At 34.2% G+C, this 25,557-nt stretch overlaps 1 protein-coding gene across 1 annotated transcript in view; it reads left to right on the top strand.

Annotated features, from left to right (window-relative positions):
* LOC124363540 (repetitive proline-rich cell wall protein 2-like) overlaps positions 1–24,372 on the top strand; it is a 65,762-nt gene extending 41,390 nt beyond the window's left edge. Inside the window, exons 2-4 of the mRNA XM_046818789.1 lie at positions 14,791–14,862; positions 14,962–15,234; positions 23,788–24,372. Of these exons, the coding sequence (XP_046674745.1) occupies positions 14,791–14,862; positions 14,962–15,234; positions 23,788–24,372 (930 nt within the window). The remainder of the gene's footprint in view (positions 1–14,790; positions 14,863–14,961; positions 15,235–23,787) is intronic.
* The last annotated feature ends 1,185 nt before the right edge of the window (positions 24,373–25,557 follow it).

The raw sequence follows: 25,557 nt of genomic DNA, 5'->3' as shown, positions 1-25,557 counted from the left end.
GTAGTACAACACACCCACTAGAAATTATGGAGAAGCAAACCTATTCAAAAGATATGAATAAAAAACAATAAAACATTTAGACAGAAAACTACAATTGGATAACATCTATCAATATGAATATGTTTTACGTTTAATTGTTTATCACTGTCTTACTGTTACTTGGTTCGCCCTAGATATATGTTATTAATTTTTAAAAAGTTCATATATCAACTTGTGTGGGCCATCGTTAAAAGTATTAGCTTATTTAAATTCAACAATGTTTTAATGAAGAATTTATTAACTTCGAACATTTGAAATGAAAAGAGTGGAATTAGGATGAGAACGAAATGAAAAGAGTCACATTCACGCATTATGTGCTATCCTCGAAAGCTATAGCAGAAAATTTAAGCTAGTGCTTTTATAGATCTAACCAGTGCTCCGCAAAGTATGCACCGCGGTGCTCTGAGGCGCCTCGAAACCCTGCCAGGGGCGCCACTCACCTTTATATTACAATAGTTAAGCATAAACAAAAGAGATGGATGGGTCATACCATGAATATGAGAGACTCGCAGGCACAGTTACCACCTTTTCTTGGAAAGTGTTGCCTTGATGCTACCCATCACTCCATCGAGACAAACCAAGAAGTATGAATGACATTGACTGGCAAAAATGTGTTGTAGTAAGTAGTCTAGTGGCAGTTCAAAGCTACCATTGCGATTTGGACCAATTGCATGACCCATAGAGCATTGGCTACTGCAGATATCTTTATGAATCTGTGTTTTAATGTTATGCACGATATACTTAACATTGTTATGGGTTTTGAGTTTTAGAACAAATTCAAAAGTGCATTTTACATATATATATATATATATATATATATATATATATATATATATATATATATATATATTATAGAAAATTTACTTGCATAACTCTAAGTCCAAGTATAACAGCAATATAATAGTGATCGTCTTTTAAATTAGTAATAGTGAATAGTACATAATTTTACATTATTTCTTAAAAACATGGTTTATCGTTGATATTTTTATGATGACTAGTTTACAATAGTCATAGAACCAAATGGTTTACCGATGTGAAATTATTATTAAGTGAATTATAAAGTCACAATATATTTTTGTTACTCTTCATCGATTCTATTGAGATGAGCTTCTAGTTTAAGGAAAATCGTTCGTTATTTACTGAACGGTTATGATCAGCTGGATAAAACTCAAATGTATGGCTGTTGACGTGTGTTCATATTCATTGATTTCACGTGTCTTACAAAATTGATATTTATGTTACATATCGGACCGTTGGAGGATTTTTACAGTTTAGAGTTCCTCATAATCAGTTTGCTAAACCGAATGACAATGAAATATGTGGTAGTGGTTGCCAGTCCTTTGGGTTACAAATTATAAAATCACTAATGACATAAATGTAAAAACTCCATCAACTGTTTAATTTCCCTGCTGTTTAGGTACGTAGAGTTTTAAATTATTATGGGCATTATTTTATTATTCACTATACGGTTTTGCTTAGACGAATTAAAATTAAACTATTGATACTACCTACTCTCTCTTCGTATCTGGCCCCTCACTTTGCCATAAATGAAGAATAATTAAGAGTAGTGTTTTAATCAATGGTATTGCACAGATTATACGTTTTGCTCTACTTGATAATGAGGGAGACTTTTAAATATTTCTGGAGATACCTTTGTATGTTTACTGTAAATTTTACAATTTTCTATATTCAATTATTTGGGCTCTTTAAAGTATTTTAACTGAATGATGAGAAGTTATGTTTCTTGGAATGTTTTTTTTGTGTGTTATGTTTTGCCGAATAAACAACTATCAACATTTTTTATGTTTATCAACTGCTTATAATCTAAAAATTAATACAGTTTACTATTCCAAGGCTGTAACGTTCCAAGGCCGAATAAACAACTATCTACATTTTTTTTATGTTTATCAACTGCTTATAATCTAAAAATTAATAAAGTTTACTATTCCAGGGCTGTAACATTCAAGGCTACAACAAATAGCACATTTAGAATTACTTTCATCGTTGTTTCCTCATTAGGTTTACATTGCATTAAAAAAGTAATGTATTATCACACCATGACGTGTCATTTCTAAGTAATAGGTATTAATTGCAACTAATACACTACAAAACAGATATATAAGGCACACTCGAGGTGGAGAGTAGGCCAAGGAACTGTTAACGGGAACTGAGACATTACGGTGAGGCCACAAACGAGGCAACATTTTGAAAAATTGCTAAGTGGGCGGAGCGAATGGCACATTGACTTGCAACTTCCAGGAGGTCCGAGGACGAGCGGCAAAAGTCCACAAACACTTCCGAAAAACAAACAATTTGCAGCAATACTGTAATCTTTTACCGGCGGCCCAGGGTGTCCTGGAGGCGGCTTGTCATTACTACTGACCGGCCAGCGCGGCACGGCGCCTCCTATCCCCTGGCCGGCAGTGTGACACATTAACAAGGGGCAATTGATACCTTGGAGTCGGACATCACACCGGCGTAGCCCTCTTGGTGTACAGTAGACTACCATACTAATTGGTTGTCAGTAGATCTTAGCCTATTGTTCTCATCTCGTTTATTATTCATTTGTTTTAATTGCCTTGTTCATTTATCCAATGCTTAGAGATTTCTATTATAAAATATCTTTTATACCAACAAGCCACAGAAACGCTGTACCCATTTACTCTCTATCCTGGCATTGCAATTCCAACCAAAGCATACATTTACAATTATCTAGCACAGACTCCAAAGTTAACATTTGTGCTGTTTCACTTTTTTGCTACATTTTGTTACATTATAGCTGGAATGATTTATAGGTTACGAACCGCTTACAAATTTCGAGCGAGGCAGCTTTCGTTCAAACTTTATCCAGTAATATAGTATTTATCACTGTAATACCAGTTAGAGATTTCGTTTGGCGTATTTTACATTGTTTTAATTGCCTTGTTCATTTATCCAATGCTTAGAGATTTCTATTATAAAACATTTTTTATACCAACAAGCCACACAAATGCTGTACCCATTTACTCTCTATCCTGGCATTGCAATTCCAACCAAAGCATACATTTACAATTATCTAGCACAGACTCCAAAGTTAACATTTGTGCTATTTCACTTTTTTGCTAAATTTTGTTACATTACAGCTGGAATGATTTATAGGTTACGAACCGCTTATAAATTTCGAGCGAGGCAGCTTTCGTTCAAACTTTCTCCAGTAATATAGTATGTAACACTGTAATACCAGTTAGAGATTTCGTTTGGCGTCTTTTACATATTAAATGGTTTAATAAAGAATTATACAATTCAGTTTTATTTCTCCTGACTTTTCTAAGGTAATGTTTACAGTTGAATAACACATTATTACTGCGATAAAAACTTTACAAAACATATTTTCTTACAAAAAGTCAAGATGACTGACGAATGATATGTTATTAGTTTAAGTAAAATATCCAGTAATACGTATCAATATGATTGCCAAATATGTGTTCTAGTGACAGGACTGTTCAGATTTTATTTGTACATTCCCAAGACAAACATTCGTGAAAAGACATTTTTGGTTCGTGGGAATACTTCTATTCAAGTGGATGATTTTAATTAGCTAATTCTCCTTGGACTAGGAATCAACAAAGTCTATTAACGGCCGAAGCCAGAACAGCGCAGTCATTGTTTTTTGTGATTGACCACCAACGGCCTGGGTCTCTGGGTAATTGTGGGCCGAAAAGGAACTCCTGGATTGACCACCACTCGAGCTGGGTAAAAAATTTGCTCCTCATTCTCTCTAATGCCCAGCAACAAAATTGTTATACACGATTAGAAGAACATAAGATGTAAACTACTAACTCGTCTTGACAGGTCAGTGAAAATGATGAGGATTTTGAGATCCTAAATTAGGAAATTAATGTATTTTGCAAAACTGAGAACTAAATTAAACAAGATCGGTACAATATCGTAATACTCTACTTAACACAGCTATGATGGTAAGGGTTGATTCAATGAATTTCCGTGTTTCGGTCTTGCCGAATTCCTTCAGACGGACGTCGACTCAATATTCCAGGCGTCAAGTCTGAGGCAGTGTCAGGACTCAGATGCTGCACTGGAGCATGAAACGAAGCTAAACTCAACATTCATAAATTAATAGTGTGAGGTACTGTCATGATTATTAATCCAAGTACACAAAACTGGTGCTTCTACACGACTGTGAGGTGGCTACTTTAAAGACTAACGTTAATCTAAAACTGACTCAATGCACAATAATATTGGTTCGTCGTAATGATATGATATAAAAAGTATCTAGTCTTTCTCTCTATACAATTTTCCTTGGGATATGTCTTCAACTGCTTGAGCTCAAATAGTCAGTCGTATACCTGCATGTCTTTATTGTTAGAAACATGCATTCACTCTCAGAACACTTGCACCTTTAAGAAAATAGCGTATAAGCATTCCTTAACAAAAGTTAAGTAGGATTCGTTATTCTTAAACTTAAGGACATGGTGAGCTAATACCCTGATAAAAGATACATTACGTTGCAATATGTAGTGTATCATAATAACGTATATTACCTGTTAGTGGTATAACTTTCTGAATAGTATATAGTTTATGGTAATAATTTGCGTTATCACATCTTCGATCTTCTATATCTAAGTGTAAAGAGTCCGAGTTTGGTGTTCCCCAGGATAGTGTCCTAAGGCCCATGATTTCTATTTTCTATATAAATGGCATTGTCCAAAGTCTTTTGTTTCCAACAACTGACCAAATAATGCAATTAATGATTGCTTACGATTGTTAATAATGTTGTTAATAACTGAGAGTAGTCTGCACAATCGGGTTTATTAATGATATTTTCTTAGATTATAACAAACATTCTTTATACAATAAATGTATGATTTGCAACAAAACCTCGTAGTACTGACCATCATAAATAATTTTAGTATTAAAGCTAGAGACTCCTATTGATAACGGTTTATAATTGATTCCTCATATTTCTAGCCATGTAGTTGATCTAGGTTTTTCATAAGACTGTTTACATAAAACAAAGTCACTAGTAGTTTACTGTGACTGTTTTCTCCCGATTTGTCCTGTGAAGTTGGAGTATATGGGATCTCTATAAATTTGCAAAAGTTTTGTTAGAACGAAAAAAGCCATTTGGATTATGAGGTGTCTTCCACCTTTAAATTTTTGTAAAGGAATCTTCCATTCACTCTACGCGCTCACTTTCCCTTCTCTTGTTATATTCAAAAGCATCCTATTTAAAATTAACTAATGCGTTAGCAAAGCCTATCAGTAAGCGGGCTGGCTTAAAATCACTTTTACTGTCTGTCTGTCTACAGAATATTTTCAAAAAAGAAACTGAGCTAAAGACTTGAAATTTGTCACAAGACTATGTACATAAGCGAGTCCGATGATCGTGCGTGTCCCTCCATGAGATGTCTCTGATTCTATCTTTAGCAAAGTCTGACTTAGTGTTGCATACTCTTATTTGTAATAATTAATAACTGTGTTGTGCAAAATGTTGACTTATTAGTAACATTTTTGAACATACCAGTTCACTGCCTGGCTGTTCTCAGAAATGGTCATGTTGAAGTTTACCATCTGAAATAAAAGTCAAGAAAAAGAGGAATGCAACAGTAGAATTTTATAACATTTAAATTGAGAAAATGTTTGTAGTGTAAAAAAGAAGCCTAATACAGGAGTGATTATAGAATGCTAAGATAAATTTATAAGTAACATCTGAGATGTAATAGTGTCTTACCAATTCAGAGATAAACAGATTCAAAAGCCTTGCCTAAGCATCATTTTCTAAATTAGAAAAACACGTATTGAAAGAACAATAATTTGAGATGAGTCCACAACCAAAAAAGCGGAAAATGCTGTCAAGAAACTAAAATTGAAATTTACTAAAATAAAGCAAAAGAACATGTTTGAGGAGCAGAAGAACCCATACGATCCTTTTTATTCAACTGAGATGCATTAGTTAGATGCATTAGATGCATGGTTAAATATGTAATATTACTAATTGTTTAATTTTGTCACAGGTTTTTCGAAAGTTGTCGTTTTTCACACCAAACGTAACATACTTTATCTAGTTAACTCTTTGAAATATCAATATGTACTTTGATTTTATTTTGGATGTCTTAGGTTCTATGTTCTAAACCCGTTTTAGGCCCATTTATTTCAAAATCGCTAGGTATATATATAAAATATATTGCAAAATACTAAACAATAATTTTTAAATCTTTTGCACCTGAAATGTGCTGAAATATATTAGCTTTAAAATAAAAGAAAAAACAGAATGGTACCTTTCGTAGTTACTGGTACTGGAAAAGGTACTTCAAAGTTAATATGGGTAGTCCTAATTCCCTTTCCTTTGCAGTACTCAAACGCCTATGTTGTATGGTTTACCAGTAACACGAGAAACACTATAAGTTTTTAGTTAAAAATCAGATACTACACTTTATATTTTAATGGTCTCAATAAGACGAAAACCATTCCTACTGAAAAATAAAAGTCGGCAGTTTTGGATAAACAGTAACCCTTTATGATGTTTTGAATCTGGAGGGGTTCGAGAAAGTATTTTGTACCCATTAATTAGTCCACTGGTTTATTATTGATACAACTTGCTAAGTTAATATTCAAATTAACTAACGTATTACAACTCAGAGATATATCTTCAGAGTTTCTACTATCTGAATTGATCAAATGAGTCATATATATTTGTCATTTTCAGTTCAGAGGACAAGATCCTTTTTAGATTTATTTGAGGATCACAATGAGTTTTACTCGTATATGGTTTATTCGTATTCTGGCTTTTATATACGTAACATTTTTACATGATAATCTCCGACTCAACAGTTTTATATAAAACTAGACGTCACTCGTTAAAAATTTAAAAAGTAAATCAATTTTAACCACTGTTTAACTCAGGATATAACAGACAGGAGCGTCTTAAAACTAAGTTGTTAACTAAGAGAACATCGTATAAACTATGATTGATCTACTATATGGATCTGAATTATCGATTGTTACAAGAATATCCCAGGAAAAGTAAACTGTTTTAGAAAAGAACATATTAAGATTCATGAAAAAAGGCAACAATGAGACTTGTGAAAGGAACCTGATGTGGTTGATTTTATAAGAAGCAGAAGATTAATATGGCGGGGAGAGGAATTGTTCATTACAGGCGTTTGGGAAGGAATACCAGAAGGAACGAGACTAAGAGGAAAATAAAACATGTATTTTCAATACACTAGACAACCGCAGCCCTCAGAAAGATGGGAAAATATCTTAGGATAAGCCAAGATATAAAAGCATGGAGGCGCATCGTAGGTTGGACCAAAGCCCAGCTGGTTTTCAAATCTTTTATCATTCTCAGGATAAAAGTAATATAAACTAATGCGTCTGCAACGGCTACAATGCAGTATATTTTGTATTTTCAATTATGCTGACATTTTCTAGCGGTCAATTTGTTCTCATTTCTCTGACGTATCCTTCTCAAATGTTCTTTTCTTGTGCACTTTGAAAAGTTGATTATGACGTTTGAACAACATTAACATATATTTAAAATTTGGATATTTTGTCGTTAAAGGAAATGATTTAAATGTCTCATGTTGTTTAAATAACATATATTTTACTAATAATTACTTTCCACTTTGGAAACGTGAAATGTTACGATTTACCATGTTACGTATTAAATTACAAGTTATATGAATTAAAATTATTCCGGCCATTTTCATCTAGTCATTTTTTCCGGTCTAGATACTGACTGCACATTAGATATTGCCTATGAACAGTTTTAAACATATTCATAAGATCCACAATCAGCTGTAAGGTTTTTAGGAATGTTCAAACAATGCGTTCAAGAACGAGGCGAGTTCCGCAGCAGCCACCGACAGCTCGAGCTACTTCCCGGGCTCGTTACCCTGTCGACAACGAGTGGCACTGCAGTAAAGCTACGATTTAACGAGCACAGGGAGGTGCAGCATGGTATCGGTAGCACATGCCCTGATTTGTGAAGGGTGGGAGTGTGTAGGGCCAGCCGGCGCAGGCCTGCCGCCTCGGCCGCTCGCCAACTGACTGTCGCGTGCCCGTCCAGGTGCTCCCTCTTTTGTTCCTGCCTCCAATTAACTATTTATATCCGCACTCATCAGAAGCGGAACGATAACAACAAATTGTGTTCCTTCCGAGACTGAGAGGAGCGCAATGATTCGGCTATAAACTGACTCGAAAACGAGAAAAGTGAGTCGGTTCAACAGTAGACTTGAGTATGCTCAGGTGTTAACACCTTCTTAACGCGCCATAACGTTCACTGTGGAAAATCTACCCAAATCTTCATCTTCCATCCACCCTCAAGAGAATATTGAACTAAAGAAGAGCAATATGTAGAAATAATCACTTCAGAACTTCTCCCATCTTTCTTGTTTTTCCATTCTGCTCCTTTTACACTATTACTTTTAATCACCTTTCTTGTGTAATTGAGTTCTACTAAATGTTCAAATAATACCGCTGCCACATCAAAACTTGAGTTCTTTTGATCCGTAAGAACAACTCTACTCTAATCATAAATCAGACTGAAACATAATGCCTTAAGCTCACGAAAAGTGGCTCTTCCACAGATTGATCTTTACTTCTAAAACATTACTTGGAGTAGTTGTGTAGTCTTAGGAAAGTCACCTTGGATTTTGGATCACGTTGGATTAATAGCTGAAATCCCTCTAATTTACCACAATTAGTTACGTAATGACTATAAGAATATTTTTAGAATGAAATCATCTATTATGTTTTATAAATTATATCTGTTCTTGAAAATGTATCAAAAAAATTGAACGAGATTTTGATTTTTCAACATTTAATTAAGTACATTTATGGATGGTAAAAACATTTATTTTTGTGAGTTCTCAGTACTCATTGTAAGAATATATTGAACATAGTTTACAGAAGATGTGAAAGGCGCCTTTTATCAGGCATAAGCGTGTCACACAACACGCGTAGTCTGACGTTAAGGCAGTTTTTGTGTTGACGGATGCCAAGGTAATTACGTAGATGACACAGAGGTAGGTGTGATGAGGTGTCGTTAGTATCACTAGAGAACTGGAGCAGACTGTGGAGGGTGGCGAGGGCGCAGGCGGGGCATGCGCTGATTACAGAGGGTGTAACAAGGGTGCGTGACTGTCGACTGTCACTGCTCGGACACGGGAAGTTGGCCCTTACGCCCAGGAAATTGGGTCAAAATACTTCCACCGCCTTGCAAAAACCTCCAATTACGAGTTATACCGTAATAAACGCACCTTCAATAATTTTCAATTCACGCAAACGCCGACAATATGAGTATGGCTACTCCCGATTATCGGCGATGACAATATATTAACCGACATGTAGTAATAAAACCACAGATATATACATATACATATATATATATTTTTTCGAAAAATATTATAGATATGGAGAAAGTTTGAAAATGCGCGTTTAATTTGTGGTGCACTAAAATAACAATGTAATATGTAAATTCCTAAGAAAGCGATGTAAATAGAAGGCATACGTCGTAAATAATTACCTTTATTTGTTACCATAAATATCCGTAAGAAATTTACGTGAGTATCTTGAGTTAAGCACGTCTTGCTCGGAAATATACAAATATTTAACTTTCCAACTTTATGGAAGTATAAACAGTTCTTAAAACTCACCTATACTATTGCAAAATTTGTGAATCAATAAAAAAACGATCATTGAAAATGTTTTACCGCACACACAAAGTCCTTATGGTAAGATATGTTGGTATGTTTATCAATATTATTTATACTAAGAAAGCATGGGTATTGTGGCAATGTTATGAATTTAGTTTTTTTCATACTAATACACATTTAAACGATAGAAGATACACATGCTAAATACAAATAAGCTTTAGAGGATACTGCATTTTTGTAGTATTGTATATATATGTATATAGGGGATGAAGAAGCCTTCTCGAAGATAAATATAAGAGTTTAGATTTCGGGCGGACCCCGGACCATCTATACACCACTGAACTTTCCTTAACACAACCAGAAAGTTCATCTATGCAGACGATATTGCTCTAGTGACCATGCACAATGAATTTGGTCAATCTGAGGTCACCTCAACTCAAGATCTTTTATACTCCAAAAATATTTTAAGAAATGGAAACTAAATCCTGTTAAAGTATCCTGCTTTCATCTCATTAACAAGTTGGGAAAATGAAAATGAAATGTCCGGTTTGGAGATATTTAACTTAATCTCAAAGAATATCCTAAGTACTGGGAGTCACACTTGATCGGTCGATGACGTTTAAAAACCACCTAGTAAGGACTGCAGGTAAACTAGGGCCAACATAATACAGCATCTAGTTGTGTTATCTTGGGAGAGAGCCCATAAGTTCTGCATACCTCAGCTCTGTCTCTGGTCTACGTCGCAGCTGAATGCTTTGAACCCACCTGGCTAAACAGTTCTAGAAGAGTTGACGTAAACTTAACTCTCACTCCTCTTCCTTGGCTCACGGTACTTAGTAACATAGCCCCCCCTGCTATTCGGTGAGAGTGACAAGCTTTTGTCGAACCCCAAATTACCTATCCTACAGGACCTCCTACACTACAGAGGTCGGCTGAAGTTCAGACGTCTACCCATAAAACTGCCTGCCAGTCGACCAAAATGAAATGGAATTTTCAGCCAAAAACGTCTGGATAATGTATTATGATGCGTTTTATAGCAGACATAAGTTCCTGATTCTCAATCCAACAGAAATAATATGTGGCGTGAAGTACCCTAGGACAGAGTGATTTGTTGAATAGATTTCGCACTGACGTGGGAAGTAGTGGTTTTTGGAAGTTTAGGTGGTTTGGTCAGCCTCCTATTGAATCCTGCGACTGTAAAGTTGAAGCCCAGAAAATGCGTGATATAATTGAAGACTATCCTTTTCGCGCTTTTTCCGGGGTTTAGCCCATCTTCATATAAAAAATGAAACAGCGTTAGAATGGATACACAGAGTGAATTTGAATTTATAAAAAAATGTTTCATAGTTTTGTTTTTGGTTTTATTCTCGTTTCTTTTTTTTTGCTTATGAATAGTAGGCTAGGAATTTTAGATTGTCTCGGTAACTTAAACCATACGATATATATGATTGAAAAGTACACAACAGCATATAAAATGTAAGTTACTATACGTAAGCAACATAGCGACGGTATACAACAATATGGTTTAGTTATCGTTATTAGGCCGTATATTTGATGAAAAGAAATATATATATATAAAGTGCAACGTACGATATTCAATTATTTCAAATATCTTTAAACTTGTAAAAATGTCAGTGTATTTATAAGTTTCAAACCTATGCACATGCGTATTTCCATTTGAAATTCACATTGCATGAGAATAAAAATCACGTCATTATGAAAAAGGGTGAGCTTCTCGGATTGACAAAAACCACCCCACCTTCAACCACCTGACGGGAGGTTGAAGGATGGGACAGTTATTTCTAATACGGTTTCCTCTTCACATTTACCCTTTTTTGTAAAACGAGACATTATTTTAAGCTACGATTGCACATTAGCTGAGGATGGCTCGGAACTAAACATACATTAGTGGAGGGGGTGTCGGCGCTTTGACCACTCACACCTCGGGGTACATTAGTCGCGCTAGGGGGGTGCGATCGCATCAGAGGGTGCCGATAAAAAAGACAATGGTAATATCATAACAAAGAAATGCGGCTATTGTCTCCGAACAATTAGGGCACTGGTGGCCCCGCAGCTCCTGAACACAACTGCTAAATTATTTCAGAATTCGCTTTCATGCCTAAATGATACCACACGAGCTTGTGAGACCACAGTGAAACCGACTCTATTCTGCGTTTCCTTTTTTCTGTTGGTCAAAATTATTTCAATGTGCTACTTTCGTTTTGCTGTTATTATATGTCTCGCTTATCAGCTTACATAATTTTAAATGCCTTAATTCATGCTCATCTGTAGGTAGTTCGTAGTATGTAGTGAAACGGTCTTTTTAGCTAACTATAAATTTTAAGCTCTTATTTTTGTTCCCTATGAGAGACGTCTCATTTTCAGGATATAATACCCTTCCAAGTTTATTTTTCTTTTTAATATACTTTTAATAACAACAAATTCAGAAAGTTTTATATTTGTTTTCTGAAGAAGTAATAGAGATATATAGGAAACTAAAAAGTGAATTAAATTAATTAATTACATCTTTAAAATGAAATACCTTCCATAATTATATATCTAAAAATATGGGTGTAAGGGTAAGGTTTTACAATGTCCTTATGGGACGAAAGTTAAGATGGCTACCAGTAAAGCAGGCTCTTAACTGCGCCTTATTTTTAAATGGTACACAGTTTTTAAATACATGATTCCAAGATTTTTTTTTTTTAACAAACCTCATTCAAGGTTCTTGATTTGAAAGGACAACAAGATTGCAGACATTTGCCACTATGATGTTTTCCAACAACATAAACACGGTGTTTTAAGATTTCGTATGGGCTTGAAAGTAAAGAATTAAAATATTATTCAAATCATGGTGATAAATATACCAACATATGAGACAGCAGGAAATAATTCACACATAAAAAACTAACGTCTACGTATAATCCCTTAACTTACTTTACGTAGCGTTTGTATCGGGTTGTAACGTTACGTCTGTTTGTATATGTATATCAATTTAGTAAAAATAGATTTTCTTATTTTCTTAAAAGTTATTTAAATACATTGATTATAGCTATAAATATCTATTTTTATACATCCAAAATGGATATATAAAAATATATTGCATTTATTAAAAACTTTTTACGTAACTTCCTAGATAATATATAATATTACCCTTATTAGGACAATTTTATTTATTATTTACAATTTTATATTTAGTTATTCAGATGAAATATGCTTCCTTAAATGTAATAATTGATTTCGTTCGGTATTTACAATATACCGAAAAATATTCAGTGAGAAAAATCTGTTCTAAATAAATATAGTCCGAGTGCCTGCATTAGACCTATCCCTGTCTTTACCAATTATTTGTGTTTAATCCTATATGAGATCATAATTTGTATCCTTTTACAAAGAAAATAAATAAATTGTGGCTAATATTTATCCCTTATCAACACTTTTTTATCATATGGTTTCACTACAGAGATTCATATAGGTTAATATTGTTCATAGATCATATACATAACCCTTTATGATAAAGATGGATTACTAATTTATCTTTAGATTTAATAGATAGTCCATAAAATAAGGCAAATCTTGAAACTAAAATAGACGTTTTTACTTTACGATTTGTGAAAATTAATTGTTATCTCCAGTAAACACATTACTAGATCAATTCCCGAAAGTTCGTACCAAATTATATGTGTTTAAAAAAGTGTTGCATAACACATATTTTATTACAAAATCTGGATAATTCTGTAATCCATCCCTTATGTACAGATGTGGTAGGATAAGTTTACTAGTTACACATCTTCACATACCTCTAACTGGATTACCCCAATTTTGACGACTGTTTGTAGATGTAATTTCATAACATGCACATTATGTTTAAACACACACAAAAAACTAGCAGACAAATAGTATAAAAATTAGGTGTTTTAGAATACTTCAGTATTTTTACTAAAATGTGTTTTCAGAAACTTAATATATTATGACGGTTCCAATAGTAGGGACACTCAACCCTTCGTCCCAAGCAGGACGTCCTCAAATGTAATGAACTAGACATCCCAATAAATCTGGACAACAGGAAGCAAAGATGAGCAATTTGTGACCCTTTTGCTTCTATGGCCTTAAATTTGTCAGGACGTTTAGGATGGATTGCCTGCTATAAGTGTCCACTTACATTTTTGACCACTTTTCATTAGAATGATTGTCAAGTTCTATCAGTTCTCGTCTCCTGCATAACCTTTCGTTCAAGTCTCTCACGCATTGGAGGGTTAAGTATTTGCGGATACGATCAACTTTACTATTCGAGCTATAACTGTAGGTATTGTTATGTAAAATGTTACTATAAAATATATCTTACGTCACGAATTTCATTTATTAATTTATTTTTTTAATTTATTACTATTGATTCTAGAATACTCGTAATATAACTGTAGTATTTGCTGCAAAGAAAAAAAAATCATTTACTCATGATATTTCTCATACTAATAATGGAAGGTTAAAAAAGGTATACCATCATTTGTTAAAATCTTCTTTAAATTATGGTATTTCTGTATTTAGAACCATTATATTTATGAAATCATTAGAGTTGTGTAATTTTAGTCATACATGTTTTAAGAGGCACGCATTTAAAGCAATATCCGTATTAAAATATTCATTAAATATAATATTTACTTTGTACACTATCGTAGGATTTACATATAAAAGAACAATATTATTAAGTTCGTGTATGGATGGATAAATAAGTAATAAATTAATAAAAACAACATAAATAATATGACTATGCAAGTAATTATGATAATAAGAGACGAAATTCGTTAGCTGGCGTCACTCATATGAGGGCACTATTACGTGAAGAAGCAGGTAGTGAAATGGGAGGCAAGTCATATATAGCGGAGTCGGAGTGTTCTCCGTGTACAGAACCACAATGATCAGCCTGGTAGCTACAGTGTTTGTGGTGGCGCTGGTTGGGGCAGATCACTCAGACCACGGATTTGGATTAAAAGACCACGACTTTGGAGAACATGTACAGCACTATCACGAACACGTCAAGACCATCACGCTGACTAAAAAGGTGCCGGTGCCGTACCCCGTCACGGTGGAGAAGAAGGTGCCTTACCCCGTAAAGGTGCCAATTGATAAGCCATACCCTGTTCACGTACCCAAGCCGTACCCAGTCTACGTAGAGAAGAAAGTGCCTTACACGGTGAAGGAATACGTCCCACAGCCGTACACGGTGTACAAGAAGGAGCCGTTCACGGTCAAGGTGCCTGTCGACAAGCCGTATCCTGTCCACGTCCCCAAGCCTTATCCCGTGGTGGTGGAGAAGAAAGTACCTTACACAGTGGAGAAGCACGTGCCATACCCTGTCAAAGTACCTGTGGACAAACCTTACCCCGTCCACGTGCCTGTAGTTAAGCACGTGCCGTACACCGTAGAGAAAAAGGTGCCGTACAAGGTGGAAGTGCCTGTGGAGAAACCCGTGCCTGTGCCGGTGCCCAAGCCTTACCCTGTGTATGTAGAGAAGAAGGTTCCTTATACAGTAGAGAAGCCGGTACTTTACCATGTCAATGTACCTGTCCACGTTCCTGTCCATCATCACGAGCTCTCTCACGACTTCCACTACGATGAATTTCAGTCTGAAGACCATCAGAAAATGGAAGGTCTCAGTTATGCTCATTAGTATTGTCTAGTTTTTGTTTTACTTGTTACTTTATTTTACTTGACTTTATTATTGTTTATCGACTGACTGTATATATTTTAATAAAGATATGTGTACACTTACCACATAAAGTTTATAAGTCTCTTTTTAGCCCCTTGAGTGATAGACATCGCAAACATTTAACAAAAATTATCTTCTATTCGACGATATCAAAATTCTAATAAAAACTATAACAGATATCCTATAAGCCTACTTTGCAAGGTGCAAACTAGTCATAAAACGACTTACAGAGTAATCGTTGCTTACATTTACCATAACATAATTCAAGTTCATTATTATCACATCTGATATCATTTCCAGCTACAATGACATTTTCATTTTGCACTATCAAGGCTCTAAAAGTATGGCCATGCAATCTTTCCTTTAGAACCCCTATTACTTTAAGTCTCCACTCGTTACTTGGTCGTTGTTCAGGTTTTTATATCTGCAGTAATCTCTCTACGTATATGAAGGATTCTACTGTGTACACCGAACAAAGAACAGACACACACACACACACACACGCACTACTGTGTGTGTTGGACAGGTTTTTACCGTTCGATAAAACCTATCTTAAATATATCACTTTAATTTAGCCTTTATCTTATATTGGTGATGGCACCAGTCTTATGAGGACTTGGCCATCAGCTTGGCTATCTGAAATAGACAAGCTAGTATCATATATAATTGAAACTGTGACATATGGAGGGAGTTCAATGGAATCCGAGAACTAATAAAATTGGCATCAGGGACGAAGAACTTTTGTGCAATGGTATTGATTAAATATTTCAACATCCCATGCTACATCTAAAAGGTTGTTGAAATGAAGCTTATAAAGGTTTATAGAAACTTAAATCGTTCAATTCTTCAAAGGCGTCTAAAAAATATAGTTTTAATTCTTAATTATATTGGTATTAAATGTAAAACAGATAGTTTTAAGGCCCTAAACTTTGCGTATGGTGAAATAAAGTACACTTACAGAATACTTTTTAAGGTTTCAATGTTTTACCACCATAATATATTTACATTATTCTTAAAATTTATAATATTATATTTTATACATTTTATTCAATAACAGTGACTAGTGGTTACATATCTGCATATCATATTGCCTGTCCAGCAATTAATGTTAGTCCCTTAAGTAATGCATTAACTTGAAATCCACGAAAGGAAAATATTAATGTATAAAACTAATTTTATCACAAACTTAATAAAACAAGGAATAATTAGAACTTAACACTTGTAGTCCTATTTTGGTTATTGCAGTTGCATGATCAAATGCACGATTGCCATTGTACAAAATAGTAGCATATACACCACTTAATAATTATACAGGTGATTCAAAACTAAACGGCAATCTCTCGGGAGCTTATTCTATAGCTAAAAACAAGTAAAAAATTCATATAACCATATTGCCCGGAAACGCTTCGTTTTAGCGAGTTACGCCTAGCGAAAGATTTCGCCCGGATTTCAGAACAAAAGTAAAAAATAACAAAAGACAGAAATAAAAAAAATAAAAGAAAGAAAAAAAAAAAAAAAAACAAAACAAAAAAAAAAAAACAAAACAAAAAAAATAAAAAAAAAAAATAAGCAATAAAAAAAAATATAATAATAAAAGAACAAAAACAAAAAAAAACAAAAACACCCGGGTCGTGGGTTGTGTATCCCCCCCCCCCCCCCCCCACCACCCCCCCCCACCCCCCCCCCCCCCCCACCCCCCCCCCCCCCCCCCCCCCCCCCCCCCACCCCCCCCCCCCCCCCACCCCCCCACCCCCCCCCCCCCCCCCCCCCCCCCCCCCCCCCCCCCCTCCCCCTGTGGTGTCTCCCCCCCCCCCCCCCCCCCCCCCCCCCCCCCCCCCCCCCCCCCCCCCCAGAAATAAAAACAACAAATAAAAAAAAAACCAACACAAAAAGAAACTACCCCCCCCCCCCCCCCACGTCGCCCCCACTGCAATTCTCCGCCACCCCCCCCCCCCCCCAAAAACAAAAAAAAACAAAAAATATAAAAAACCCCCCCCCACCCCATGAATCTCGCTGAAAACAAAAACAAAAAAAAAAAACAATAAAACAACAAAAAAAAAAAAACAAAAAATAAAAAAACCCGAGTTCCCCGCGCCCCCGCCCTCCCCCCCCCCCGTCCACCCCTCCCCCCCCCCCCCCCCTTGGTGAGTCAGTGTCCGTATAAAAAAATGGTAACGATAGTTTTACAAAGATAGAAAAACGATTGGTTTTTATGTTTTTTATATCTGACAATTTATTAAAATTCGTCCCTGAGCTTAAAAATGCAATACTTCAGAGATATCTATACGTAAAACACAAGAATATGGTGCAAAGAAAGAACACGTTTTTGTGTTTATTGTAAATTACTTCCATAAATGTTTAAATAAAGATCATTTTTTTCTTAAACAGATTTGTAGAAGAATTTATTTCTGAAAAGATTCCATGTGAATACTTAGGAAAAAAATTATAATAGGTATTTGAAATTTAGCTTTATTTAAAAATAAAACAGACGCACAAAAATGCATATCTTACTGCATAAAATATTAACTAATGTTTAGGTTGTTAGTAACAGCTGATCATCTTATTCGAGACTGAACATTAACATAATATTGTATTTACCTTTATAAAACTGTAATAATCACCTTAATAGTTCTCAAGAGTGTCTACCGTTGTTAGCAATGCACGTTTTCCGCACGAAACGAATCCACGTCTTTTTTCTAGCGGCGAATCAGTAACGTTTGGACATTTCATGATAGTTTCTGCCGCCTCTGTAATGCGATTACGTAAACTCCTCTATGTGTTATTCGTTATGAATAAACAATTGACTACATCCAACCCCATAAGAAAAAGTCGCTGCGTGAGGTAAGGAGAACGTGGTGGCCATTTTACTGGTCCACTTTCGACCAATCCATTGTCAACCGGTAGTATCATTTTAAATAGTTTTTCACATCATTAGAAAAATGTGAGGTGCTCCGTCGTGCATAAACCATGCATTTATTCTGTTAGAAACAGGAATATCTTCCCAAAGGGTAGGCAAGTTGTTCTTAAAAAATTTAAGTACGCTAACTCACTCATTAATTCCGATTAGGGAGGAAAAATGGACCAATCAATTATCACTCCCAGAACACCAAGCACAATAACATTGACTGAAAATGTAGGGTTGAAAATGCTCGTCGCAGTTTTCCATGTGGTTGTCGTACGGCCCAATTATGGTAATTACGACGAAAATTTACAATTCCATTTCTAGTAAAACAGGATCATCATTAACGAGAATACCCGAAGAAAATACAGATGTCGTAAACAATTTCTCCTTCTTAACCAGCGGCAGAACATCCTTCCGTTTATTAAGATTCTTGCGTAATAAGTCTTAACACTGTTAATATGGAATGGGTACAACAGTGGCTTCATGAAGTTTCCCGGTCCGGCCCATACGCGTTGACTGGCGAAAATTATATAACTACGTGATAATCGTCTGTGATTGTGGTTGGTGATAATTCTACAGCATTTATTATTGCTTTGCTCATTATTATAGTTCCTTGCGCTACGTTGACGAACCAGTAACTATTCGCTTCGGTTTAAAGCTACCAGTTTACCTAAGTCGTCTCTCCACAGCTTCAAAATGTTTGTTCGATCAGGTGTTTCCTTCGACGTGGAAAAGTATCACGATAGTCCTGAACTGCAGCTAAACCATTCTTGTTAACGTTGCCGTGAAATCAGTATCTTGTCCGTATACTCTTCAAAACGAAACATACCATTTACATTATCTGCCATTATATACTAAGAAATTACATACAGGACTTTTATAAAAATATTTAATAAAATATTTTAAAATAAATATTAATAAAATACGTTATACACGTGTATAAAATATTTCCTAATTGAATCACAAAATGGGATCTCCACAAATACAAACTTCACACAGCCCCACAATACAAAAACCCTCCAATAAAGGTTATTCAAATATTACTTCATGACTTAATGTTGATCAGCTGAATATAGCCAACCCTTTGCAAAGAACATATTACGATAAAAAGTGTTGAATAAATTGATCAGCTGTTACTCACAACCTAAAACATTAGTTTAATAATTTTATGCAGATACGAATGATGCATTTTTGTGGCTGTCTGTTTTTATTTTTTAAATAAAGCTAAAGTTTCAATACCTATTATTAATTTTTTTCCAAATAAATCACATGAATCTTTTCAGAAATTAAATGTTCCTAAAAATCTGTTAAGAAAAACATGAACTTTATTTAACATTTATGTAAAGTAATCCTTACAATAAACACAAAAATGTGTTATTTCTTTGCACCCAAATACTTGTGTTTTACGTAAGATATCTTCTGAAGTATTGCATTTTACAGCTCTGGGACGAATTTTAATAAATTTTCTGGATATAAAAAACATAAAAAACTAATCGTATATCTATCTTGTAACTATCCTTTACCATTTTTATACGGCCTGACTTCACCAAGGGTTCTGAAACTCCGGGCGAAATCATTCGCTAGGCGTAAACTAGCTAACGAAGCGTTTCCGGGCATATGGATATATGAACTTTTTTACTTGTTTTTTGCTATAGAATAAGCTTTCAGAGAGATTGCCGTTTAGTTTTGAATCACCCTGTATAGTTAACTAGTTTATTGGCGTTAACATAATAACTCTTATAACTTATAACTCTAATAACTCTCGCTAAAATATGTATAATCTATAATGTTTAAATACAGATCCTAAATTATATTGCATTGACTATTATTTGAGATTGTTTCATTAATACAGAAATAAGCTTTGTTGATAAATCAAAGATACAGAATAATTCCTTAATAACTTCAGGGATTAAGTTTTACAATAACAGTATAACGACTTTTTAAATTAAATAATCATAAAATTAATTAGTATTAATACTTTGTCTTTTGAAAGCTTACATCATGACCAAAGCAGAAACTTCAAAATCCAGACATATGGCATAGAGAGACATCAAATACATAAGGACTATGCAATACTGAAAATAGAACAAGCTGTCAATGATTTAAAGAATATGATAAAACTCGGAATGGTAAATAAATAAGTAGGAGCCCTTCAGGGACAAAAATTTGGCCCTATTCTTTTTCAATTAAAAATAAATTCTTAATATATTCGAAAATGTTCTTATTCGGTTATGGAAGCTTTGATTCAGTTGTACCGTTTTTAGACGAAGCTAATTAACGCACTTTACAGATTTAAACACAAAGCTTCTGGAAGTTGTAATCGATACTTCCTTCTTTTTATGCCTAAAGTAGTTTATGCCTTTCTACCTGGAGTAAGACTGAGGTAGTTGGAGCAGTAACAACCATAAATTGGGGTTTACAACGCCCATTTTGAACAAAACATCCGTTATAAATACCTCAATGATATTCTGATATTGCAAAAACGTGAGTTTCGAATTTAAAGTGACATCTACAGTAATATCAATTTTTGACCAGAACAAATTTAAGAACTTAAGGTCAATCGTCGTGGTCTACTTTACGTTGTTAAAACATCTGCTAATGTCCTTAATTAAAGTGTACCGAGGAATGGAATCAATCACGAAGATTGCACAGGTCATGAAAACAACATTAGTCTACCAACCATACATAACGTCAACGAATTGTAAAGTGTTCTCTTCACTAACACCCTCTTTATCCAAAGATACTGAACTTATTTACTCAAAGCCACAAATGTGAGATTGTAAACCCAAAGCATTTTGTAAAACAATAGAATAATACTCTTCGAAGTGTATTTATACACTATTAGAAAGATTGAAAATTGTGCATGATACAATTATGCCATGATTGTAATAGCCCAATGACATTAAAGAGATTTTACTTCCCCAAATGTCTCGTTTATACATCTAGCAGAATTTTTGCCTATGTAAGGAACATAAAGTATAACTCATTAGAATAAAACACTCTGATTCTAAATAACCATGTTTAAATGTCATATCAAATTTTGTGTAAAATTCCATATGAGGATGGTTTTAACAGGTTATATAGCTTTTGCAGTTAAATAATTATTTTTTTATTATATTAACTATCCGAATGTAACTTTATTTTCTCTCGTCAAGTTCGGTATTTATGAAAGACAATATTCTTGGAAATCCCCTTCAATTATAATTTCTTTACGAATAATCCGTGTAGCTTTCATACTATTTTATAAATTGTTTATGAATATAAAGTTTATAACACAAATCAGAAATAATTGCAGTTTATTATGAGTATTTTCCGATTATTTTTAAAACTATGTTAAACTTTATATACATTTGATAACAAAGTGGCTAAACTCAACATTCGTATTAATAACGAATCTCCAATTTTGTTTTCATTATTCTATGAAACCTTTTTTATTGGCTGTTATCAAGTTATTCTCATGAACCCTTAATGTTTTAAGAACTACGTCATCATTCTTATAAGACATAAAATATAAAGTTAAATTTCAAAATAATAGTTCACTTTTAAATATTAGAGTACTAAATTAGTTTTAAAATATTAAATCACGTGTATTTATGATTAAATATGTATAGTAGGCTCACAGTTTAGAGATTGCTTATTAACTTTTTATAAAGACATTTTAGGCGATAATTTGACAATGCAAGTAATGCACCATACGAAATTGATGTGCAAATAGCGGGATCCTATATTTTAATGTAGCAAGATGTAGTTATATTATTGTTAGCAATGTTTGAATGATTAGACCAAGACTGAGTATATAAATATTATAATTTATTACTTTGAAATGTATAGACAGATAATTAGTATAGAATAAGAATTATATCACAATGAAAGTGATTCAGATAATTTTCTTTGTTTAACAAATTTTATTTTTATTCCTCAACCCAAATTTAGTACAGATGAATTTGAAGGGTTCTTTTTTGTCTACCAGTTCAAGCAATGTTTGAGAATGTTTGGATGTTCAAACACCTTGTCTGACTAAAGATGTGAGTATAACAAGGTAATTAATCTCTTGTTTTTTTTATTTAATAAGAAATTTATATCTTACTGTTATTAAAAACTTTGTTTGGATCTTCAGAAGGCTGAAGAATACATAATTTAACTTTGAATTTCAAGCTTTGTCTGTTGCATATTAGATGACAATGTAATTTTCATGTTAGATTAAGCACCTGGAATGAAATGGTTGAATAGAATGAAAATTACCGTAAGATCCTATCACCTGTAATATTTCAAGTATATATTCAAAATGTAAGACTTAAGTTATTAGATTTTGAAATTAAATGGCTTATTGCAAATTTCGTTTAGTCCAAATAGGTAGGTATATTTACAGGTATCCAACCTTTACTCAATGCAAAAAAAATTATATTAGGCCTAATATTAAAGTTGTTTCTATACTGTTGTGGTGTTCAAAAATATTGTAATTTTGTATATCGACAAATTTCTGTTAATGATTGGTTCATTTATATTTAAAAATTACCTGTTTCAATCTTAAATCTTGGTAAATATATATTAGTGTTTATGCATATATATATATATATATATATATATATATATATATATATATATATATATATTTAACTGATCCTTCTATCACAATACTCTGGTTATACAAAATTAATTGATATTTTGGTTTAGAATCTCTTTATATAGAGAAATATAAATGGCTTCTGTAAAGCTGGTGGTAAATGCCTGGAAATGCTATGATACAATTAGAGTATTATATCATAACATAATGATTATAAATTTGATTATGATTAGAGTGTAGCAATGTTTATGAAAAAGATGCATTATTAAAGATTAATATTATATCGAAAGTACTAAACATTATAATCACGGTTTTAAGAAAAAGAAAAAAACATTAAATTTAAAAAAATCAGAACCTGCTTAAGTAGAAATATGGTTTCGTTACCTAAATTAAGAAATAGGAAATATATTACGCAACGTATACAGTTCTTATTTATTAGCTTAACGCCTGAGATTAGCGAGATTTCTCTACCCCGAATAATTTGAAAAACTAACATTTCAAATACTCTTTTTTAAACTTGATATAAATCAATATGATTCCACTCATTTAATAATTATCATTTGTTCATATTGAGTATAAATTGCAGAATGTATATCACGATAACGAGGGAAAGTTACACATGAATTGACGGAATGTACCGGAGGATGTTATTATCACGGTGAACATACCGGAACGTTTCAGTAGGGATTAATCCGTATATAAGATACCAGGATGAGTGAGGGAGCACAGAACCAACATGATCAGTCTGGTAGCTACAGTGTGTCTGGTGGCACTGGTCGGGGCAGACCATTACGACTTTGGATTTGGGTTCGCAGGCCACAACTTCGGAGGACATGAACAACACCATCACGAACACGTCAAGACCATCACGCTGACCAAGAAGGTACCGGTGCCATACCCCGTCACGGTGGAGAAGAAGGTGCCTTACCCCGTGAAGGTGCCAATTGACAAGCCGTATCCTGTCCATGTACCCAAGCCGTACCCGGTCTATGTCGAGAAGAAAGTGCCTTACACGGTGAAGGAATACGTCCCACAGCCGTACACGGTGTACAAGAAGGAGCCGTTCACGGTCAAGGTGCCCGTGGACAAGCCGTATCCTGTCCACGTCCCCAAGCCTTACCCTGTGTATGTGGAGAAGAAAGTACCTTACACAGTGGAGAAGCACGTGCCATACCCTGTCAAAGTACCTGTGGACAAACCTTACCCCGTCCACGTGCCTGTAGTCAAGCACGTGCCGTACACTGTAGAGAAGAAGGTGCCGTACAAGGTGGAAGTGCCTGTGGAGAAGCCCGTGCCAGTGCCTGTGCCCAAGCCCTACCCTGTGTATGTGGAGAAGAAGGTACCTTATACAGTAGAGAAGCCGGTACCTTACCATGTCAAGGTGCCTGTACATATTCCTGTACATCATCACGAGCACTCTCACGACTTCAGTCATGGTGACTTCCATCAAAGCGACTTCGAGTCTCAAGGTCATTATGGCTACGGAAATTTGGGTCATTACTAAGTAATTGTTCTCAATTTCTCAATCTTTCATGTGAAAGTTGCATTTAAGATAGTCTACGAGTAAACATATTTGAGACCAAGCATTATTGTGTGAAATTTTTGTAGGTACATTGTACAAGTATTGTTTTGAAATAAATATGTTATTTGTGTATTTTTAATTGTTTTTGCGTCAACTTCTTTAAAATTACAATTTAAAGTATTTACTGTACAAATACTTTGGCAGAAAATTGATTATACTGTCTTTAATTATTATTCTAAGCTTATGCACTTTCTCAAGGTCTACAGTGGCTGTCAGAAGATGACCTCAGTGCAAAAGTTCTGTGTGATGAAATTCCATGAGTAAGATAATAAGAAAATATACCTTACCATGTCAAGGTGCCTGTCCATGTTCCTGTCCATCATCACGAGCACTCTCACGAATTCCATCATGGTAACTTGCAATCTGAAGTACATGATTTCTTTAATCATTTCAATCATGAATTTTAAAAGATTTATTATTTAAAATCTTATTGTTGAAAATGTGTATTTCTTTAACTTCAATAATTGTTATATGATCATGTACAAATAATTATTTGTTTGGTAATAAACCGGAGATTTATGTTTTAAAACCATGAGAATCTGTTTTTTTCCTTTAATTTTGTTTTCAAAAAGTTAGTTATAACCCACAAAACTTCAATAAATTGAACATCAGCAAAGTTTTACGTGTAAGAAATCCAAGTTTATAAAAAAGAAGAATATAAAATTAAAAGTAGTGAAATTGTATAAGTAGAGAAGTGAAAGCAAAATTATCTTAATTAGTCAACTAGCCAACCATCATATAACGGTCTGTGGTCCCAATACAACCATATGTTGAATATGCACATCGTTTTTGTAGTAGTTACTTCAGATTACTTTAGATTATAGTAATTTTTATCAGTGGATGAACATTTTCATTAAAATTTAAAATGTAATATCTTTCATTTGTGTGTTTGCAATTAAACCTTTCTCCCATGTAAAAATTATAAGTTTACCATAACATTCCTATGACGAAGCTAATATAAGTCGCATAATCTTTTTGTGCATCACGTTTTCAAATTTTCCGAGATGAATATTGAAATAAGTGGCTCCCACGTTAAGATATTTCCTAACTAAAATTAAGTTTCTCCAAAACGAATACAACTTTTTAATTCGTCATTGGTACGCTGTA

This window comes from Homalodisca vitripennis, chromosome 5, assembly GCF_021130785.1.
Source record: "Homalodisca vitripennis isolate AUS2020 chromosome 5, UT_GWSS_2.1, whole genome shotgun sequence".
Lineage (NCBI taxonomy): Eukaryota > Metazoa > Arthropoda > Insecta > Hemiptera > Cicadellidae > Homalodisca > Homalodisca vitripennis.
The sequence above is the reverse complement of the archived record's forward strand: the minus strand, read 5'-3'. Positions and strand labels throughout refer to the sequence as shown.